The following is a 19,314-nucleotide window of genomic DNA, read 5'->3' on the forward strand; positions in this document are numbered from 1 at the left end:
TCGATCAAACACAGGAAGCTCTGCAGTCTACTTGTGACTTTACGCTGTAGGACAATAAGTAAATATATCAAGGTAAATAACGATCTGGCTTTTATATACAAAGTACAGCGATATACAGCAATACATTAGGCAACTCACATGCAGGTAAACAAACTTGAGCTGAGAGAACTTTCTGCCCTTTCTTGCGTTGGTGGGGGGATGGGATAGCATGCTGCTTGTCCTTGTCGACACATTTACAACACAAAAGACACTGACGGAGAGGTGCAAATGGATTTAAGATGTGCCTGGATTACGAGTTTTTGCGTAGGCTTTGGTAATTCTAGTGTTAAGCTCAACATTGTCAATATGTCATTATGGCATTTTTCCAAACATACTGTCAGTATTGTAATAGGGTTTTTCTTTAAATCTGGCCAGATGAATCAAAACTAGTAATTTAATTGACTTTTCCAATATTTGTTTTTATTTTTCACCAGGTACGCTTCAGTCCTAACATTGATTCCCATAACTGGCTTCTTTCTGCAGGGCAAGCTGGACTTGTAAGAGGACACTGTCTTCTAGGAATGAACAGTTCTGTTGTGAACAAACTTATCCGGGAAAGCAATGCTCAGTTTTGTGCTATGTATCAGTCTGAAGGAAATGGATTTTGTGAAATGCCAGTAAAATCTGTTAAACATAGTATAGACACCATTATAGAGGTACAATAAATGTATAGTACAGCATACCGAAACAATAGTGAAACAAGAACAAAATAAACTGGTTACCAGAAACTGATTAAGGAGATAAACATCAAAGATTTTTTTAACCTTGAACTGATTCCTATGTCTGCGGTGGGTTGGCACCCTGCCCGGGATTGGTTCCTGCCTTGTGCCCTGTGTTGGCTGGGATTGGCTCCAGCAGACCCACATGACCCTGTGTTCGGATTCAGCGGGTTGGAAAATGGATGGATGGATGGATGATTCCTATGTAATCCTGTTAACTTCAAAATTTGATATCCTACTTCCCAGTTTAGTCAGTTTTGTAATTTTTCTACTAGTTGTTTAAAATCTCATTTTTTATAAGAGTTTCTATAAACCATGTCTTAGGCCATTTTTTACTCATATGTGTTTTACTCAGAAGTAATTTATAGGTGTCTTGTCTTGATTTAAGAAATATTTTTCTTCAGTTTAACCAAACATGTCTTCACATGAAATATTTATTTTTCTTTTTTCTGTTCATTTAGCCAAGTATACAGAGCATATATTTGAAAGGATTCAAAAATCTATGTAATTATTTTAACAAAAATGATTATTTTATCCTTTGAAATAATGTGTTGTATGCCACTTTTAGTAATACATTTTAAATTAATGTGGAAAATGAGTTGCTGGAAATAATAGGTATAAAATATGTTTCTTGAACATATACATAAAATCACCCTATCTTTGATTATTATTTTCATTTATATCCATTAATTAATGAAGGTTTATTTGAGTAAAAAAAATCCTGATCACTGGGATATCAAAGCATGTTAACTACACTGAGGCCTTCACCATAAAACTGCTGTATGCATGTTACTTTGCAAGGTATTAAACATACAATGCTTTTGATTTTTGTCAATGATGTAAATAAACAGTGCTGTGCTTTTTTGTAATAATAGGATGTTTATATTGTATCTAATAAGCAACACAGCACTTTTAAAATTTGGCAAAAAGTAATTATATGTTGTAAGCCCATCAAAAAACTCCAGGCTCTTTGGATATTTTGCAAAGCCTTATATATCACTTTTTATAACATGGTATTCCTTGAACAGTATTTTATTTATTGATCTTTTATTTATTTATACATAATTAGTTGGTAGTTTTCTTATTTTGTTAGAAAGTGTAAATCATGTCTTCCTAGTTAATGAGATAATAAAGCAATGTATTGTCATGTGTTTTAAGCAAACTCAGGTGCAGAAGTGAATTATTTACAGAATACTAGTTTCTTTACATGTACATAGCCACCCCACTTTCGAGATTTAAAGTAAACTGATTAGAACAATTTTTAATGTATACTGTACTGTTAGAAATACATTTTTATTCTTTGTTGTTATTGATATTCTTCTGTTTGTTTTTAAATTTTAAACAGTTCTGCACTGTGTTTAACTTTTTTCCTTATTCAAAATTGTATAAATGCTGTTCTTCTTCCCATTGAATGTAACTGTGTTTATCAGTTAGTTAGAACAATTATAATTTAAATGATATTTTGATTAATCTTAATGAAAGAAGATGTATTTATATGTTACACCTAAATGAAACTGTATTCTGTGCTTCTTGGAAATTTCATTCACTCTTTGCCTTTCTCACATTGAGAAAGGGTTCTTTTATATACAAAACTGTATTACCTTTTGTAAAATTATGGGTGTATTCATTTTGTAATTGTTTCAGTTTTAACTATAATACAGTACATTTTTATTGCTTATTATAAATTGTTATTTTGCAATATGCATATGGTTTCATGATTTGGTACGCAGAGAACTGTGTGTGTGGGTGTGTGCTTATGTGTGTGAGGTAGGGGGCATGTACCTGTGTGTTTGCCTGCTGCAGTGAACTAGTGTGTCTATCACATTTGGTTTGTGCCTTGCTCCTGATACTTCTGTTATGGCTCCTGGCTGGTCTGCGAATCTATATTGGGAAAAGGATGTTAAGAAAATGCAAGGGTGTATGTACGCCAAAACAAATCTGCAGTCTGACCTTGTAGTTTTTACTATAATGCAGTGCTTCTCAACCTTTGTTCCATCAAGGTCACCCAGTGAATTACAAGAATATGTGAGGGTTTCCTACACAGGCCATGACATTTAGTACCTTTTACTTTTGCTGAAGTCTTGACGGAGGTGCTTGTTTTTGAACTTACATTTATTAACAAAAATCATATTTGCTGCTTGTGCTATTACACTGCCTGTATTTTTTTAAATCATCATACAAAATTAAGAAGCCATTTCACAATCAGCCTGTGTGTTTGTATTAAAAGTAATTATAACTGGTACCTAAATTTCCTAATTGTAACCTAAAATGAGTTGCCATTTTTTAGAGATAGATAATAACCAATAATTATCCAAATATAGATATTGTTAGTGAGGATATTTTTGATTTAAAAGGCTGCTCATTTGGCTTATGTATTACTTTTTAAATAATGATGAAAATAATTACTTATTTCTAAAAATAAAAAATACATTTTAAATTGAAGAATTAACCACAGCAGACTTTTTTTATAACTTAATTACAGAAACTATTTTATTATCTTCTGGATTCAGCACGGGATCATTTTAATCAGTAAATAGTGAGGTTTTAAACACAAAAGAATCATGAGGGTTGGTGGCTGCAGTGAGGTAAGCCTTGGAAAAGCTGATGGCCAGTGATGACTCCTGTGCAGCTTTAAAAATTAGAGCGGAGAGGCTTCAGTGCCATGTATAAAGATGACCTACCATATCCTTCATGACACTGTCATATCTTTTGATACCATGCTAAAACACTGAATTTATTTATGGCAGTTGTGGCATGTCACATTCTTTTCACATATTCTTATTGGATCACTGCGAGCAGCCTGTACCCATTTTACCTACAGGCTAAGTAACTCCGGTGCACTGTGCTGTAAATTGATTAAATGAGCAGACACCGGAGACACATTTTAATGGCCAGTATAAATGTTTTTTGTCTTGATTATGCTCTACATGGATGCAATCTATGAAATGAAAGCTATAGGCGGTCTTTGAGGAAACTAACAGTCATTGTGCACCCTATGTAGCACATAATGGATATTGATGAAGTGGTTCACTTTAAAAAGAAACACTTGGCAGCCCTGATGTAGCTTGGTTTTTAGTGATTTGAGTATTTTGCTGCAATTGTATAATTAGTTTTGAATCATTTTGCGGCCTCCCTGGTGGTTTATGAGGCCATAGCCCCGTGGTTGAGAACCGCTACCATAATGGATTTGAAAGCATAGATAGCTTATAATGAACATTACAGTGGTGATAAATTGCACTGGACAACACATTTTTAGAAAAGTTTTGCTTCAATTATGAAAGCCAGCTTCAAGCCAAACAGAAATACAGTGACCTCCACTATTATTGGCACCCCTTGTAAAAATTAGTAAGAAGGGTTAGTAAAAAATCACTGTTCACCGTAGAACCGTCATCTTGCACTGAAAAAATGAGAAACATCTGACTTCTAATTGAAACAAGTTCATTCAAAGAAAAGCAAAGCCCTCATCAAGAAATAAATATGTGCCACAATTGTTGGCACCCCTGCATTTTAATACTTTATACAACCTCCCATTGCCAGTATTACAGCAAGGAATCTTCTCTTATAACCTTTTATAAGGTTGGAGAATACAGAGGATGGCATCTGAGACCATTTAGAGGAAAAACAGCCCCACAACATCACAGAACCTCCACCATACTTCACAGTTGGAACAAGGTTCTTTTCATTATAGCCATCCTTCTTTTTACGCCAAACCCACTTTGTGTGTTTATTGACAAAAAGTTTCTATTTTTGTTTCATCAGACCATAGAACACGGTTCCAGTAAAATTTGTAATAACGTTTTACAAACTCCCAGGTGCTTATGTTTGTGGATAACTGTCAGAAAGGCTTCTTTCTGGCATACCTTCCAAATAATCTGTTGACATGGAGATACCATCTGATGGTGGTTCTGGAGACTTCATAACCCCAGGATTTTACTTTTTCTTGCAATTCCCCAACAGTGATCCTTGGAGATATTTTTGCCTCTCTTACCATCCTTCTCACTGTTTGTGGGGTTAAAATAAACTTGTTTTTTTTCCAGGTAAGTTTGTCACAGTTCCAGTTTTATTATTACTTTAACTGTAGAAGTGGGCATTTTCAGGCGAGTAGCTATTTTTTTTTAGTAACCATTCCCTGAGTTATGAAGGGCAACACACGTCTTCCTCATTTGGATTGAGTGTTCTCGTTTCTTTGCCATAATAATGGTTGGCTAAGGAAATTTGGTTCTGTGTCTCCGCACATTTGTATCCCAGTTAATCAGAAAGTCATTGATTTCAGCTAAAAAGTTCCTATACACTTCAATCAGCTTAACAATGTCCAATTTATATGGGAAACATGCTTCAGTTACATTGTTTCACATTAATTTCCAATGGTGCCAACAATTGTGGTACATGTGTTTTTTATTAAAAATATTTATTTCTTGATGAGGGCTTTGTTTTTCTTTGAATGAACTTGTTTCAATTAAAAGTCGATGTTTCTCATTTTTTCAGTTCAAGATGACGGTTCTTCAGCAAACAGTGATTTTTTTTCTAACCCTTCTTACTAATTTTTATAAGAGCTGCCAATAATAGTGCAGGGCACTGTATAATTACAATACTATCACATAGGAATTTGGAGAAACTTGAAATTATCTTTGATTTAATTTAGCTTGTATCATGTTATGATGCTGACAAGCTGCATAAGTTCAGTTGAGCAAAAAGTGTTTTGCTGCTAATTTTAGTTTGTACTCACTATCTGATGCTTCTCCTTTTAGTGTCCAACAATAGTCAATCCATCACTGATGGAATACATTTGCCCTTTTCCATCACTGCAACGTCTGGGTTGATATTTGTGTTACTGACTGCACCAAGATTAACAAGGAAGTAGTCTTCAGCAACATGTTGCACTTAATGGTTTTATGTGCTTGAAGCAACAGATCTTAAAAGGAAATTATCTTGTCAAAGCTTCTGAAAAAAGCAATATATTCATTTGATATTTTTGGCCAAAGTAATTTATATTCTACTCCATTCAGTGTGGGCTTTAGTTGATGGACTTCCTCTACATATTTTGAGACAAACGGAAGATCAAGCTAATCTCTTTGCACTCAAATGTGGTTGATAGTAATGTGTGTAACACAATTGCCCTAAAATTACAATGAATGGATGTTTTTGGGGTCTTCCTTATTGTCGTGTGTTATGATGCCTTTAAGCAGTTGCTTGTGAGTAGTGATTTCCACAACCCAGTATTATCCAAAACAGTTACAGAAGCCTCTTGTCTTTTTTGATGCATATTGATATGTGCAAGCTGACAGATGCAACATTTGATCCTAAGCATGCAGTTAAATTTTGATCACAAACAGCTCATGCAAAGCTGAAAGTGGAAATGAAGATGAGGTGTAGAGCAAAGTGGATGACTTTTAAATTGTCTGAGCATCACTCCATCCATGGAGATGTTCATTACAGTACTACAACCAAAAATGATGTCAGGGCCAGACTATACAGTACAGTATGATAAAACAGTAGTTTTCATCACTAGCTTTCATAAACACTAAGTTTTAAAGATTATTTTTGCTGTTGAGCTCTTGAGTGGTTATTGTACCAGATTTAATTAATTAATTAATTCATAGTGATTATATCCTTGAGTAGACAGCATTACTTGATTCTTTTACACATTTAGAATGGCTTTTCACACAAAAAAAATGTATATGAAAATGTTACAGGCTGACGGAAAAACTCAAAACAAAAATATCAAACATTGTCATTTTTTTCGCTCATGAAACTGCATTATTTGGCTTAATGCTTACGAGTGTTGCCATGGCTTCTTACCGTTATGCAGAGCCTCTCCATATACAGAGTTTGTGATCAGGTTGTTAAAGTTCAGTTTAAAAAATATTGATAGATAACTCAGTTTTCAAGTTCTACGTTTACATTTATATTTGCAGGCAGTGTGGTGTTGTGGTTAAGGCTTTGGACTTCAAACCCTGAGGTTCAAATCCTGTTACTGCCATTGTGTGACCCTGAGCAAGTCACTAGACCTGCCTGTACTCCACTTGGAAACCCAAAAGAAATGTAACTAATTGTATCATACATGTAGTAGGTTTCCTTGGATAAACATGTCAGGTAAATGTAAGTTCTACAGAAGCAAATGTTGTAAAATTTTCACTGACAAAATTTAAGCAACTTAGCATTCATTTACATTAAGTGATTAAGGATACCTGTAAATTGTGTTCCACTAGCATAAGGAATCTGTGGATAAAATTCTTTCAATACAGAAAGTCACTGTCCCCTTTCAAAATATTCCCATTTTTGTTGCCCTAAAGCCCAAGAAGACCAATAAAATCTGAGTTTTTTTCAGTTTTAATTAAATAGACTAGCCAAAGTAACCAGCTTTTCCCAGGTATTATTTGTATCGGGGTTAAGATAAGAAAACAAGTAATGTTTTGACATGTTGACTTTTTGTCACCTGCTGGCTGAAATGCTAGTGTCTTGTGAGTTAAAAATTTGTTGTTCAGGTGTGTTTGATTTGGATTCAATAATTGCTGTAACTCCCAGCTGGGTAGGAATCATGAAGTCTACTACTTTGTATTTCTGGTTTATTGTGGTTTCATCATGACATGGACTTGTGTGAAGGTCTACCTACCATTAAGAAATAGTAAGAGTTACTAAAGCCGTCAGTCATTTTCTTTCTATCATATTCTGAACATGTTTTATTCTGTTTTGTTATACCTTATCTTTATCACACTTCGTTGTGATATGCAGGTGTGTGATAGCCTTGGCTGTATCAAAAGTGTAAGCTTTTGCTTTGATAAAAAAAAAGTTGTGTCATTAAAGCATTTCAGAGTTATGAACAAATGTAAAGTGTGTGGCCTGTAAGGTGTCAGGTTATAACTAAGCACATTTAAACATACATTTATAAAGGGGGGTATTCACTTATCCAAACAAGGCGATATTGTTGTAATATGATTTAAACTTGCATCATTTTTGGGGGATTTTATTTTCACTTGGCTAATGTGTGGTATATGTGGGACAGACAGCTAAAAGACTCAGGGCCAATATTGAGTGCAAGAGAGCTGACTGAATTGTGGCTTTCTATTAAAAATGCCTTTGGCAGACACTTGGACTTGAACCCAGCATATGCAGGCCTAAAAAGAAGAACATCCAAATAATAAAAAAGACTTCATGACCAACACCTTCTGAACACCACGTTACTAATCCACACCCCTGCCAAGCCCCCTTCCCCCCCACCTTACAACCTCTTCCTCCACCCACACCTGCTATATATTGCCTTTGATTCCTGTATGTCTAATCATTTTCCTCTGATGATGACACCTGGCAGGCTGTCAAAAGCTTAGGAAAAAAAAACTATTTTAAGATATGTAATTCATTTTGTCCCCTTGTGGATCTCTAGCTACAAAATATATATTTATACAGTTTATGTATAAGTGTGTGTGTTTGTGCAATATCAGTTTGCCTCCTGAAGAAGTGGGGGAAAAAACAGATCAATTGCACAGTGCAGGCTGTGTGAAATCAGAGTGATTGGTGGATCAACAAGGTTACTTAGATCCAATGCTATGAAAACAAGACATACGAGTTTTACAATGCCATCGAAGGAATTTATGGTCCTTTTCAATATAACGTAGCTCCAGTATGGACTGCAGATGGTGCACTACTCCTCAAAGCCAAGAAACAGATCTTGGATATTTGGGCATAGCATTTTCAGGAACTATTGAACAAAATGAGCCCAGCAAATCCTTCAGTCCTTGAAAAGATCTCCATACTCCCCCTGGTCCCTGAACTAGATGAGCATCCAGCTCTCCATGAAGTCCAAACTGCCATCCAAGCCCTGAAGAACAAGAATGCTCTGGTAAAGACACTTTATTTGCCAAAATATATAAATATGGGGGACTTCAAAATTTGTCAACTTGACAAGATTTCTTCTCCCTGAGTTGGAAACTTGGCAAAATTCCCGACTCATAGAAACGTAAGTCCATTGATGCCAGAAGAAGGGGGATTGATTGGACTGTGGCAGTGGCCATGGTATTTACTTTTTTTATTTTTATTTTATTATTTTTATTGAATTTATTAAAATCAAGTAACATTCCATTACAAACAAGTAAAACTTAACAAAACTAAATTCAGTTCAACCCTCACTCAAGAGAAAAAGGGCAAGGCCAACAGCCAGAATATAACTTTTAAGAGTAGAAAAGAGGGAACAGAATCGTATTCCCCAATATAAAAGCTTATTCTAAAATATTATTGATTAGATCCTGGCAGGTTTTAAAAAAAGTTTTGAAATGATCCACTAAGTGAGAATTTGATTTCTTTTCCAATTTCAAATAATACTATTTAACATCAGTTGCCCACTAACATAAAAGAGGTGGACTAGGATTCTTCCAGTTGAGCAAGTCTATGTGCCAATAGTAAAGTAAAGGCAATTACAGTTTGTCCTTCTCCACTTCAAGCCCATCTGGGAGTACACCAAACACAGCTGTTAATGGATTAGGAGTGATTGTGACACCAAGGCTATCTGATAGGCATTTAAACATTTTTCTCCAAAATATTTGTAATTTGGTGCATGCCCGAAACATATGGCCAAATTTTGAACAAAATAGATGTGCTTGATGAAAGATTTTAAGTTGATTAATTGTATGCTTTGCGCATATGGAGCTAGAATGAATTTTGTGCATGGCTGCCTTCCACTCATTTTCTAAAATGTTGAGTGAGAGATCCTTTTCCTACTGTACTCTGGGATCTTTGAAAGGAAGAAACTCTAAAAAAAATTTTTTTTTAAATTATACATATTATGGGCGGCACGGTGGCACAGTGGGTAGCGCTGCTGCCTCGCAGTTGGGAGACCTGGGGACCTGGGTTCGCTTCCCGGGTCCTCCCTGCGTGGAGTTTGCATGTTCTCCCCGTGTCTGCGTGGGTTTCCTCTGGGCGCTCCAGTTTCCTCCCACAGTCCAAAGACATGCAGGTTAGGTGGATTGGCGATTCTTAATTGGCCCTAGTGTTTGTTTGGTGTGTGGGTGTGTTTGTGTGTGTCCTGCGGTGGGTTGGCACCCTGCCCGGGATTGGTTCCTGCCTTGTGCTCTGGGATTGGCTCCAGCAGACCCCCGTGACCCTGTGTTTGGATTCAGCGGGTTGGAAAATGGATCAGTGATCAGTATTTCTTTTGGAATAGAAATAGGTGGGAGGTGAGGAAAATTGGGCAGATGTTGTTTAGTACAGTTTCTGATTTGGAGAAATTTTTAGTGACATATTGTGTTGATGGGAATCTGAATTTATAATTGTTCATAGGATGTAAAGACATAATCTATTTGCAAATCTCTAAATGATTTAATCCCTTATGTTTTCCAAACATTAAAAACTGTGTAAGTTTCAGAGAGTTGAAAAAGGTGGTTCTTGTGTAGAGGTGTCACAGATAAAAGGTTCTCTATCTTGAAGTGCTTCATACAGTGGTTTCATATTATGAGTGAATGAAGGACAATTGTATTGTTAGTATATTGATGATAACTCATATTTATTGGGGCACAAATCAAGGAGTATAAAGAAGTACTGCATGATTTTATTCCTGTCTGTTTGTGTTCATCTGTTTGTGTCAATGTCCAGGTTTTTATAGTTTGTATATTTGCTGCCCAATAATAAAATTGAAAGGTAGAGCCATGCCACCTTCAGCTTTAGGTTATTGTAGGGATGCACTTTGGATGCATGGAGGTTTTAAATTCCAAATACATGATGTTATAAGTCCAATTTCTTAAAACATGATTTGTTAATGTACAGTATATGGGGATGCTTTGAAATAGAAAAAGAAGCTTAGGAAGGATATTCATCTTGATAGTGTTAATTCTTCCAGCAAAGTGAGATGGAGGGTAGACCATCTATGCATGTCTTGTTTAAGTTTTTTCCATGCAGACACCAAAATTATGTTGAAAAAGAGCTTTATGTTTACTTGTGATGTTTACTCCTAGGTATTTAAACTGATCTGCGATGATAAAAGGGAAGGTGTCCAATCTAATATTGTGTGCAAGGGAGTTCACTGGGAAAAGTACACTTTTATTCAAATTAGTTTTTAGTCCAGATATCATTTGAAATTCTGCTAGTGCTATTAGGACTGCAGGCACAATATTTTGTGGATCTGATATTTACAGTACCATATCATCTGCATATAGTGAAATTTTCTGTTCCGAGTCCTTCTCTGATAATCCACTTTATCTCAGAAGCATTTCGAAAGTAAACACCCAATGGGGATTGCGAATAGTGTCGACAAGTGGCATCCTTGCCTAGTACAGCATTCTAGTTTGAAGTAGTCTGAAATAATGTTGGTATACAGTAGTTTGATCCATGTACATATGTTCGGGCCAAGCCCAAATTTGTACAATGTAGTAAATAGGTAGTCCCATTCAACCATATCGAAAGCTTTTTCTGCATGCAGAGATAATAAGATCTCTGGGGTGTTAGACTTTATGGGTGAATATATTACATTGTATTACATTATATTACATTGAAGATTAGAAGCTAAGTGTCTGCCTTTGATAAATCCGGTTTGGTCCTGTGATATTACCGAAGGAAGCACTTTCTCAGTCCTCCTAGCTAGGACTTTGGCGAATATCTTAACATCATTATTCAGAAGTGAGATTGGTCTGTATGATGCACATTGTAATAATTCCTTATTTTTCTTAGGAAAGATGGCAGTTAATGCTTGGCTTAAAGTTTGAGGTAAAATTTTATTGTCTCTGGCATCTATAAATGGTGCTAATAAAAGGGAAGCTAACTTAACTGAATATTTTATTTTATTCAGCAGGGTAGCCATCAGGGCCTGCTGCTTTCCCACTCTGAAGTGAGTGTATAGCATTTAGTTATCCGAGAGCATCAGAGGTTTTCCTCTACATTGAGAGTATCTAGTTGTGGTATCTGTAATACATCGAAAAACACATTAGATTTTGTTTTGTCTTCTATAAACTGAGTAGAATATAAGGACTTATAGTAGTCTAAATGTGTGCATTATATTTCTATGGTCAATGATTCTGTCTCCAGTTGTGCTGATAATTAATGGTATTACATTGCGAACTTTCTACTTGTGGATTTGTTGAGTTAAGCTTAGCCTTCTCTCTGTGTGTATACTACTGATGTCATGATTTAAAAATAAGTTGTTCCATTTCTTTTGTTCTCAGGAGGTTGAGTTTTGATTGCAAAGCATGTTCTTTCCTGCAAAGTGCCTCATTAGGAAACCTGGCGTGCTCTTGATCGATTCTGGTAATTTCACTGATTAATTCTGATGCCTTCTTGGTTTCTGGTATATTTTTATGGGAGAGATACCCAATAATCTGCCCTCTTAAAAATGCCTTCAGAGTTTCCCAGAGTATTCCTGCTGAGACCTCTGAAGATGTATTTGTCTCTAGAAAATAAACAGTTTACTTGGATATAAATTCTGTGAAGTTCTCGTGAGCTACTAACAGGGGGTTTAGACACCAGCTGTGTATGTGGAGCATAATAATTTGAGCTCCATGATCACAGGGGAGTGGTCAGAGATAACAATAGCGTCGTACTTGCAAGATTTGATTGTGGGCAGAAAATTGTTATCTATAAAGAAATAATTCTTGAGTAACAATGATGTACTGGTGAGAAGGAATATACTGTTGAGTTTGGATTTAGAAATTTCTAAGGGTCTGATAAGTTATGATCAATTACAAACTGTGTATTGTATTTGCATTGTTAGATGTTATTGCCCTTGTTGCTGAAGCCCTATCCAGGTCTGGATTTAAAACACAGTTAAAGTTTCCGGCCATAATATTTTATGGGTGTTCATGTTAGGAATGGATGCAAATACTTTTTGGGTGAAGTCTCTTATCATCTGCATTGGGTGCGTATATGTTTATCAAAATCACTTTACAATTAAATAAATTACCCATAACAATAACATATCGCCCTTCAGAATCAGATACCACATCTGATACTACCAATGAAATTGTTCTGTGTATTAAGATTCCCACACCTCTAGTTTTCTTTCTATAGCTGGAGTGGAATATTTGGTCAGTCCAATCTCTTTGCAACTGAAACTGATCCTTGCTTAATAAGTGGGTGTCCTGTAAAAACACTATTTTGGCATTTAGACCTGTTAGGTGAGACAATATTTTCGTTCTCCTTAATTTGTAGTTGAGACCTTTGACATTCCAGCTCTTAAAGTTTACTGCTTGGTCATAGAGACATTGCTTCTGAGCTTTTGTTGATATTTTGAGGTCTTAAATTAAGATTGTGCATTATTACATAAAGATAGTTTTAACCTTAATTTCCAGTTTTGCCAGATGTTATTGCTATGAAGCCTGTTATTGTGTTGGCACTTGGGGGGTAAAAAGAATAGATTAGAAATAGCTTGCTCTCTTTCTCACCTCCCTTGGCCCCCCCAAAACACTGTGACAGAGTAGCTGTGGTTTTTCACATTTGTTGCTGGGAAAGTAATTGTCCATGTTATGCTTCTCCGGCTACTCTGTCACATTGCAGACAGAATACCTCTGGAGTTGCAAGCTGACTTTCATCCCAAAAGCAGTACCTGTATGTTTGACATGATTTTTGTCATTTGCCAACTCCTAGAGGAGGCTCGAGAACACCAGTGAGACATCAGGTTTACCTTCATCCACACACAGAAAGCGTTTCACACCGTCAACCATGAGATGCTTTGAGAAGTACTCTGTAAGTTTGGATCTCACCCAAAATTCCTCACTATGCTTTGTCTCTTACATGATGGAATGAGAGTGATGGTCCTTGTTGGCATTCCACATCAGCTGCCTCCAGAAGATCCTGGGTATCACTTAGGAGGACAGGGTTCCACACACTAAAATTCTAGAGTGCTGCTCATCAACCAGCATTTAGGCCATACTTCTCAGCCATGTCTTCCAGTGGACTGGGCATGTTCTCTGCATGGATGAATCTTGGCTTGGTAACAGAGATAGACAAATGAATGGACAGTATCATTGTAGGATCTTCAGACAGCCATGAAGAGGAAGAGGGAACACCCGGGACATGAGGTCAAGGGAGGTTGCCCAGTTTAAGTCCTAAGGGGATATCCAAAAGAATTAAAAAGACATTTTACAGCACTGAATTGTGATAAAAGTTTGAATGAAATGGAACCTGCAGCATATTTTTACAGGTGTGTTATTTGTATACAAGAAACCTGGGTTTGTGCTCATTTATAATTTCAAACCAATGGATATGAAGTGGATAGTTACAAATGAGAACTGGGAATTTGGGGTGGTTGTGCTGGATTTGTGGAACAAAGTTTTATGTTTCAAGTTGAACTGACTCCTGTGGTGTATTAATGTATTTCAGTGGGAATAAGAGCAGTGCAATTAATATTATAAATGTTTTATAACATTTGATAGGAATTACTTGGGTAAATTTATATATGAAGATTTTTTTTCTTGTTTACAATTATTCATGAAATAATATGCTTTATCAAAAATGTGGACTGAAGATGATGGTGGATTTTGCAAGGGGATAGCGTCTAATCTGAACCTGAGTATGGCAAAAATCATCACTAAATGGAGTTGTTAGAAGAGTAGAATAATATTAAATAGGATGTTATAAATTATTGTATTGGGAATGATAATTTCACAGTACTGCATAAATCTGTCCTCCCATCTGTTTGTTTTGGACTTCTGTCACTAATTCTGTTTCTAAGGATCTAAGATCTTCATCTCTTTAATCCTATTTTCTTGCTTCTGGATCTTTTACCTCGCTCACTTACTGTTTTCAAAATAGACTCTTCTCATTGGGCCCAATTGCTGATAAGATGGTGTTTATGTGCCGGTGGAAGGCTATTGACTCTGTTTCTAATACATATTCTGGAATCTTTATTTTTTTATTTTCTTCTTCCTGAACTCCCTGTGTTGTCCAGGTCCTCAGTCAATGAGTGGTCAGCTACATCGGACTGAATGACCTCAGCTCTCTCACTCAGTACTGACTGGTTTTCCTTGCACTCTTCTCCTCTCATCCTTGTTTCTTGCCCTCCTTTTGTGAACTTTTGTTTTTTTGATTGGTAACTCTATATTTTGGAAATGTTGTTTTATGATATTTCTAGTTTTTAAAAAAGTACTTTTTGTAAATGTGGGGTATGTACCAAATAGAATGAAAATTATAAAGGGAAATGTAACATTTTTTTGAATTGTTAACACAGGTATGTCTTAATGGGTCTACTGTGGTAATGCTTCACACAGCAATTCACACAGCAATTTGATTGAGGAACCAAGTCAAGGAGAAATAGAAAGAAATGTGTTCATGGTGGACTAGAGAATGTACAGGGATAATTAGTGAGATGCATTACAAATAAATCTGACTTTCTGTTTGTTAGATTATCAACAGAATACAGCTTAAGTAAGAACGGTAATGAAGAATGTCAAGAGGACAGATTGGGATTCTTGCAGTTTACCTGGGTAAGAGACAGGTATGGATGTACAGTAGTCTGGAGATTGTTGAAGAGCATGAATGAGATCAATAGTTTTAAAAATGGTCTGGCCTTTGTGGACAGCAGTTACTACTGAATAGCAAATAACTGTCTGTTTAGGGAATGCTTTTGCCAAATTCTTTAGAACATCAATGTTTTTGTAATCTTTACAATCACTATTGTAGAACGCCTCAACAAATGAGATAGAAATTGAGGAGTTTCTGAGTAATACAATTTTATTTGAGCAATACCAAGAGCACAGCTCAAGGAGAGAATATTATTTCATATAAAATGATTAAGCCTTTGTAATATTAGTTATTTTTTTAGAAGCTAGCTGTTCAACCTATCTAAGTCAGGTTGAAATCAAAGTAATTAACACAGACAATGCATATTTAGTTTAAACATTTGCAGTGCACCCTCTATTGGAATGTACAGTTTTTTGTAATAAGTGTAGTAATACAAGTATTGCATTTTTCACTCCAGTAGGCCTACTGGTTTTATGAATTCCATTCCAAATTGATATTTCTATTGATATTTTTGGAAAAGTTTCAGGTACATAAGCCAGGTGTACCTCTTGCAAAGAAGAAAGCTAAGGGTACAACTGGGAAGGATTTAGAGGTGATATAGCTATATACCCACCATCCTTCCTTACTTGTATCCTGGAAGACATCAATCTGGAAGAAATGCCTTAGCCCTGCCTCTCTCTCCACTCTCTGAATTGTGCCAGAAGTTGTCGTCATTCTTGTACTAAGAGCAAAGAGTGTGCTAAAACCAGTACTTTTGACAACTGTTCATTCCATCTAGCCTTGCAACAGCTAATAAATGGAGCTACCTATGGTGCCCCAACCCTTCTTACCTGTAATCTTGTTGTTATTTCTTCACAAGGGATTGTTAAATTGTTATCAGTGTGGAATTTGTAAAGAAAGATCAATATTTAGTACAATGGTAAAATTGCTCAGTTTTGAAGATTGCCTGCTCATGTTACAGTTTTGGGTAATGAAAATGTTGACGGGATTGCAAAAGAGGTGATTTTTAGCAAAGAGAAAGCGTATGTTACAGGCAGTGTTACCAGTAGCATAGAAGGAAAGAAGACAGAAGTTTCAAAATAACATAGTTCTTGCTAATCGTTATGCCATAATTTGAAAACATGTTGCTTGTTTATTAGCACATGCAGGTAAAAATTTAACAGTACTGTGTACACATGAAAATAATGAACTTATAAACTAATGAAAAGGTCAGAGAAGTAAATATAACAGTCACTATAGTAAGATTTACTTTAAGAATGGCTGAAATTTAAAAACAGACTAGTGGGAGAAGTTGTAGGGTTAAGGTATGATGGTATTACGGATTATATGAGTAGGTTCAGGACGGGCAATTTGTCAAGTAACTTCCTTGATATCCTTAAGTATTAGATGAGATAAATGAGCTTGACAGACTGAATGGTGCCTTCGTATGTTTTTATTTTCTAAGTAGAATTACAAAAGAGGGAGAGAGGTTGGCAAGAATGTGATTAACAGTGTGTCATAAGTTCCGTGTGAAATGTTATTTGAAAGGATAGTGGGAGGTGCAGTTGTATTTGGAGCGAGAGGTATTTTAAGTTTGAGTGAAGGGTTAAATAGGGTTACAGTCTAATTTTTTTTCTCTTCTTTGAGTAGAGTAGACCTCCATATTGACTCACCACAAGTTTGCCCTTTCAGATACGGTGCATTGACACTATAATCAACTGAAGCCCCAGACAGGTCATCTCCATTGAACTAATTCTGTGACTTCTCAAACCAGTGATGATTAGGTGTGTCACATTAAAGGGGGTGAATACTTGCATAATCATTTGTTTTGTTTTTTACATTTGCTATTAATTTAAACCACTTTACAGAGAACACTTTTCACTTTGACATTAAAGAGTCTTTTTCTGTTGATCAGTGTCAAGAAAGAAAAATTAAATCCACTGTGAGTCAATGTTGCATAGCAAGAAAATGTGAAAACATCGAAGGGGGTCAGTAGTTTTTACAGGCGCTGTACTCCAAACCATATTATAAGGACTTGAAATAAACTTGCTATGGTATACTTGTAATCTATTTTTTTCTGTTTGTTGTGTTATTTTTTATGTTTTGGCTTATGATTTATGTTATTAAATATATTTTTGATTTTGTTCTTGCTATATTGGATTGTATTTACTATTTACTTGTTTATTCATTATTTTGTATTTTTCATTAGTGTTCTGCTTATGTTATCATTACTTGATGGTATATTTCTTGTTGTCTGCCATCTGTAGTGTCTGTGGTCTGTGATGCCTCAGGTGAAGGATGAGTCTTTAGCTGTCCTACTCATGTTATTTGTTTCCCTTTTCATTTCACCTCTTTTGTAGAATATAAGCATTGCTGTACTTTATGATCTTTTTGGTTGAGTTATTTTGCTTTTTATATTTTGCTTCTGTTTTTTCTTTATCACTTTTTTAAGACACCATTTAACATTTAGTTTTATTCAAGTAATAGACTATACCCTAGCCTTGGGAAATCTTGGTTATTGTTTTTCATCTGAACATTATTCTTTTTCTAATATACTAATATTTATTTAAATAATTGATTGTTTGGGTTCTTTGTGCTAGGGGTTTTCAAGGGATCCTTTCCCCCTTAATCTAGGCTTTATGCTTGTGTGGGGTTTTAGGCCTAGGTCTATTAGAAGTATTCAGGACTCCTTTAAAGTCACAACACTGCATTTTTCCTTTTTGTATACCTTTAAGGTTTGTTTGATCTTCCAGTTTGTTCTAGGAGTATGATGTTTTACTGTAGAAACTATGGACAGAATCAATTGTGTACACTTTAATTTTATTTCAACTTTTAAAACTCAACACAAAACATTTATACAATGGAAATAGTTAACGGTTCCATAGTGTTTGTAAACATTACATATTTACAAGTATTTTAAAATACAACACAAATTACAGACTTCAGCATGGTTTGTTTCACAAATAGGAACAACCTGTTAAAAGAGAGAAGATGCTCACTGCTGCACAGCACTGTTGTTGTGTTATTGAATGAGTGGCAGGGTTTCAGCAGTAGTTTGTTTTATATGGTATTTGCATCATATTTTTCTTAATACAATCAATTGCATGGAACACATGTTGAAGGGGTTCTTCACTTGAATGTAGTTTTCCCCAATATCTAACATTTCCTTTTCTTTTCACTAAAAACACCAGTTTTCAATAATAAAAAAAAGACTTTAACAAGCACTCCTATCACCCGAAATTCAATGGCACATTAGGACTTGCATAGGTTTTTGAGCACAAATATAAACCATTGTTTAACCATAAGTCACATTTAAATATGTGTGCCTCAGTCTATAAGGAAGTCTAGTTTAGACACACATTTCATGAAGGAAATAAAATGTTGGACAAAAAGTCCAATTTTTAGATTTTAGTCTTAAAAGACATCTCATTGTGTGTTCTTGAGCAAGTTAATGAACATGCCCAGAAATCCCTTAAAATATAAATAAATAATTTAATTATTTATGAAATGGCTGCACTCTCCTATGCAGGTTTATTTTCTCAAGTAACTGAAGGTTTTGGCCTTCCTCTCTTTCATTGTCAGCTGGAGAAATGTTTTGTTAGCTGGATCAGACTTTGTTCAGCTAGCTGTATGAGTTTATGTGTGTAAATGTTTTTTTGTCATTGTGTTAAATTTATAAATCTGTGTAATTTTATCCAAGTCTATACAAGTCATACAATCAGCGATTGTTTTAATATGATAAAATTCCCTGCAAACTTGTCATGTATAAAGTGAGTTGAGAAAATGGACAGGAAGATTACATTCCTGAATCTCCGGTGCCTACCAAATTGGAAAAGAAGATTTTAAAAACTCTCTGTTAAATTTAGAATAATTAAAATACTGATTTTTGCATTTCAAATGTCAGATGACCTTCACAGAATTTAATGAAACAGAAGGAAATCTGAACACATTTGCTATTCACGATTCCAGTATGTTTTATTTTGGATACATTAAATACAGTTTTTCTTTTTGATAACCCTTCACCTATTAGAATGTTAATTTACCACTAAAAAAATCAAAATAAAACAAGAAAGACAAGGATTTTAGCTGTGGAGTCTTCATCGAGCGTATTTATACAAAAAGTAGGCAAGTGGTGCTAATG

The 19,314-nt window shown here is 35.4% G+C and overlaps 2 protein-coding genes across 2 annotated transcripts in view; one reads left to right on the forward strand and one right to left on the reverse strand.

Annotated features, from left to right (window-relative positions):
- gtf3c2 (general transcription factor IIIC, polypeptide 2, beta) overlaps positions 1-2,454 on the forward strand; it is a 158,995-nt gene extending 156,541 nt beyond the window's left edge. Inside the window, exon 19 of the mRNA XM_028796786.2 lies at positions 474-2,454. Within this exon, the coding sequence (XP_028652619.1) occupies positions 474-704 (231 nt within the window). The 3' untranslated portion in view covers positions 705-2,454. The remainder of the gene's footprint in view (positions 1-473) is intronic.
- The window catches only part of LOC114649283 (uncharacterized), a 282,139-nt gene that overhangs the window by 231,261 nt on the left and 31,564 nt on the right, over positions 1-19,314 (reverse strand). The gene's annotated exons all lie outside the window — the stretch shown is intronic.

Source organism: Erpetoichthys calabaricus, chromosome 3 (genome assembly GCF_900747795.2).
Source record: "Erpetoichthys calabaricus chromosome 3, fErpCal1.3, whole genome shotgun sequence".
Lineage (NCBI taxonomy): Eukaryota > Metazoa > Chordata > Cladistia > Polypteriformes > Polypteridae > Erpetoichthys > Erpetoichthys calabaricus.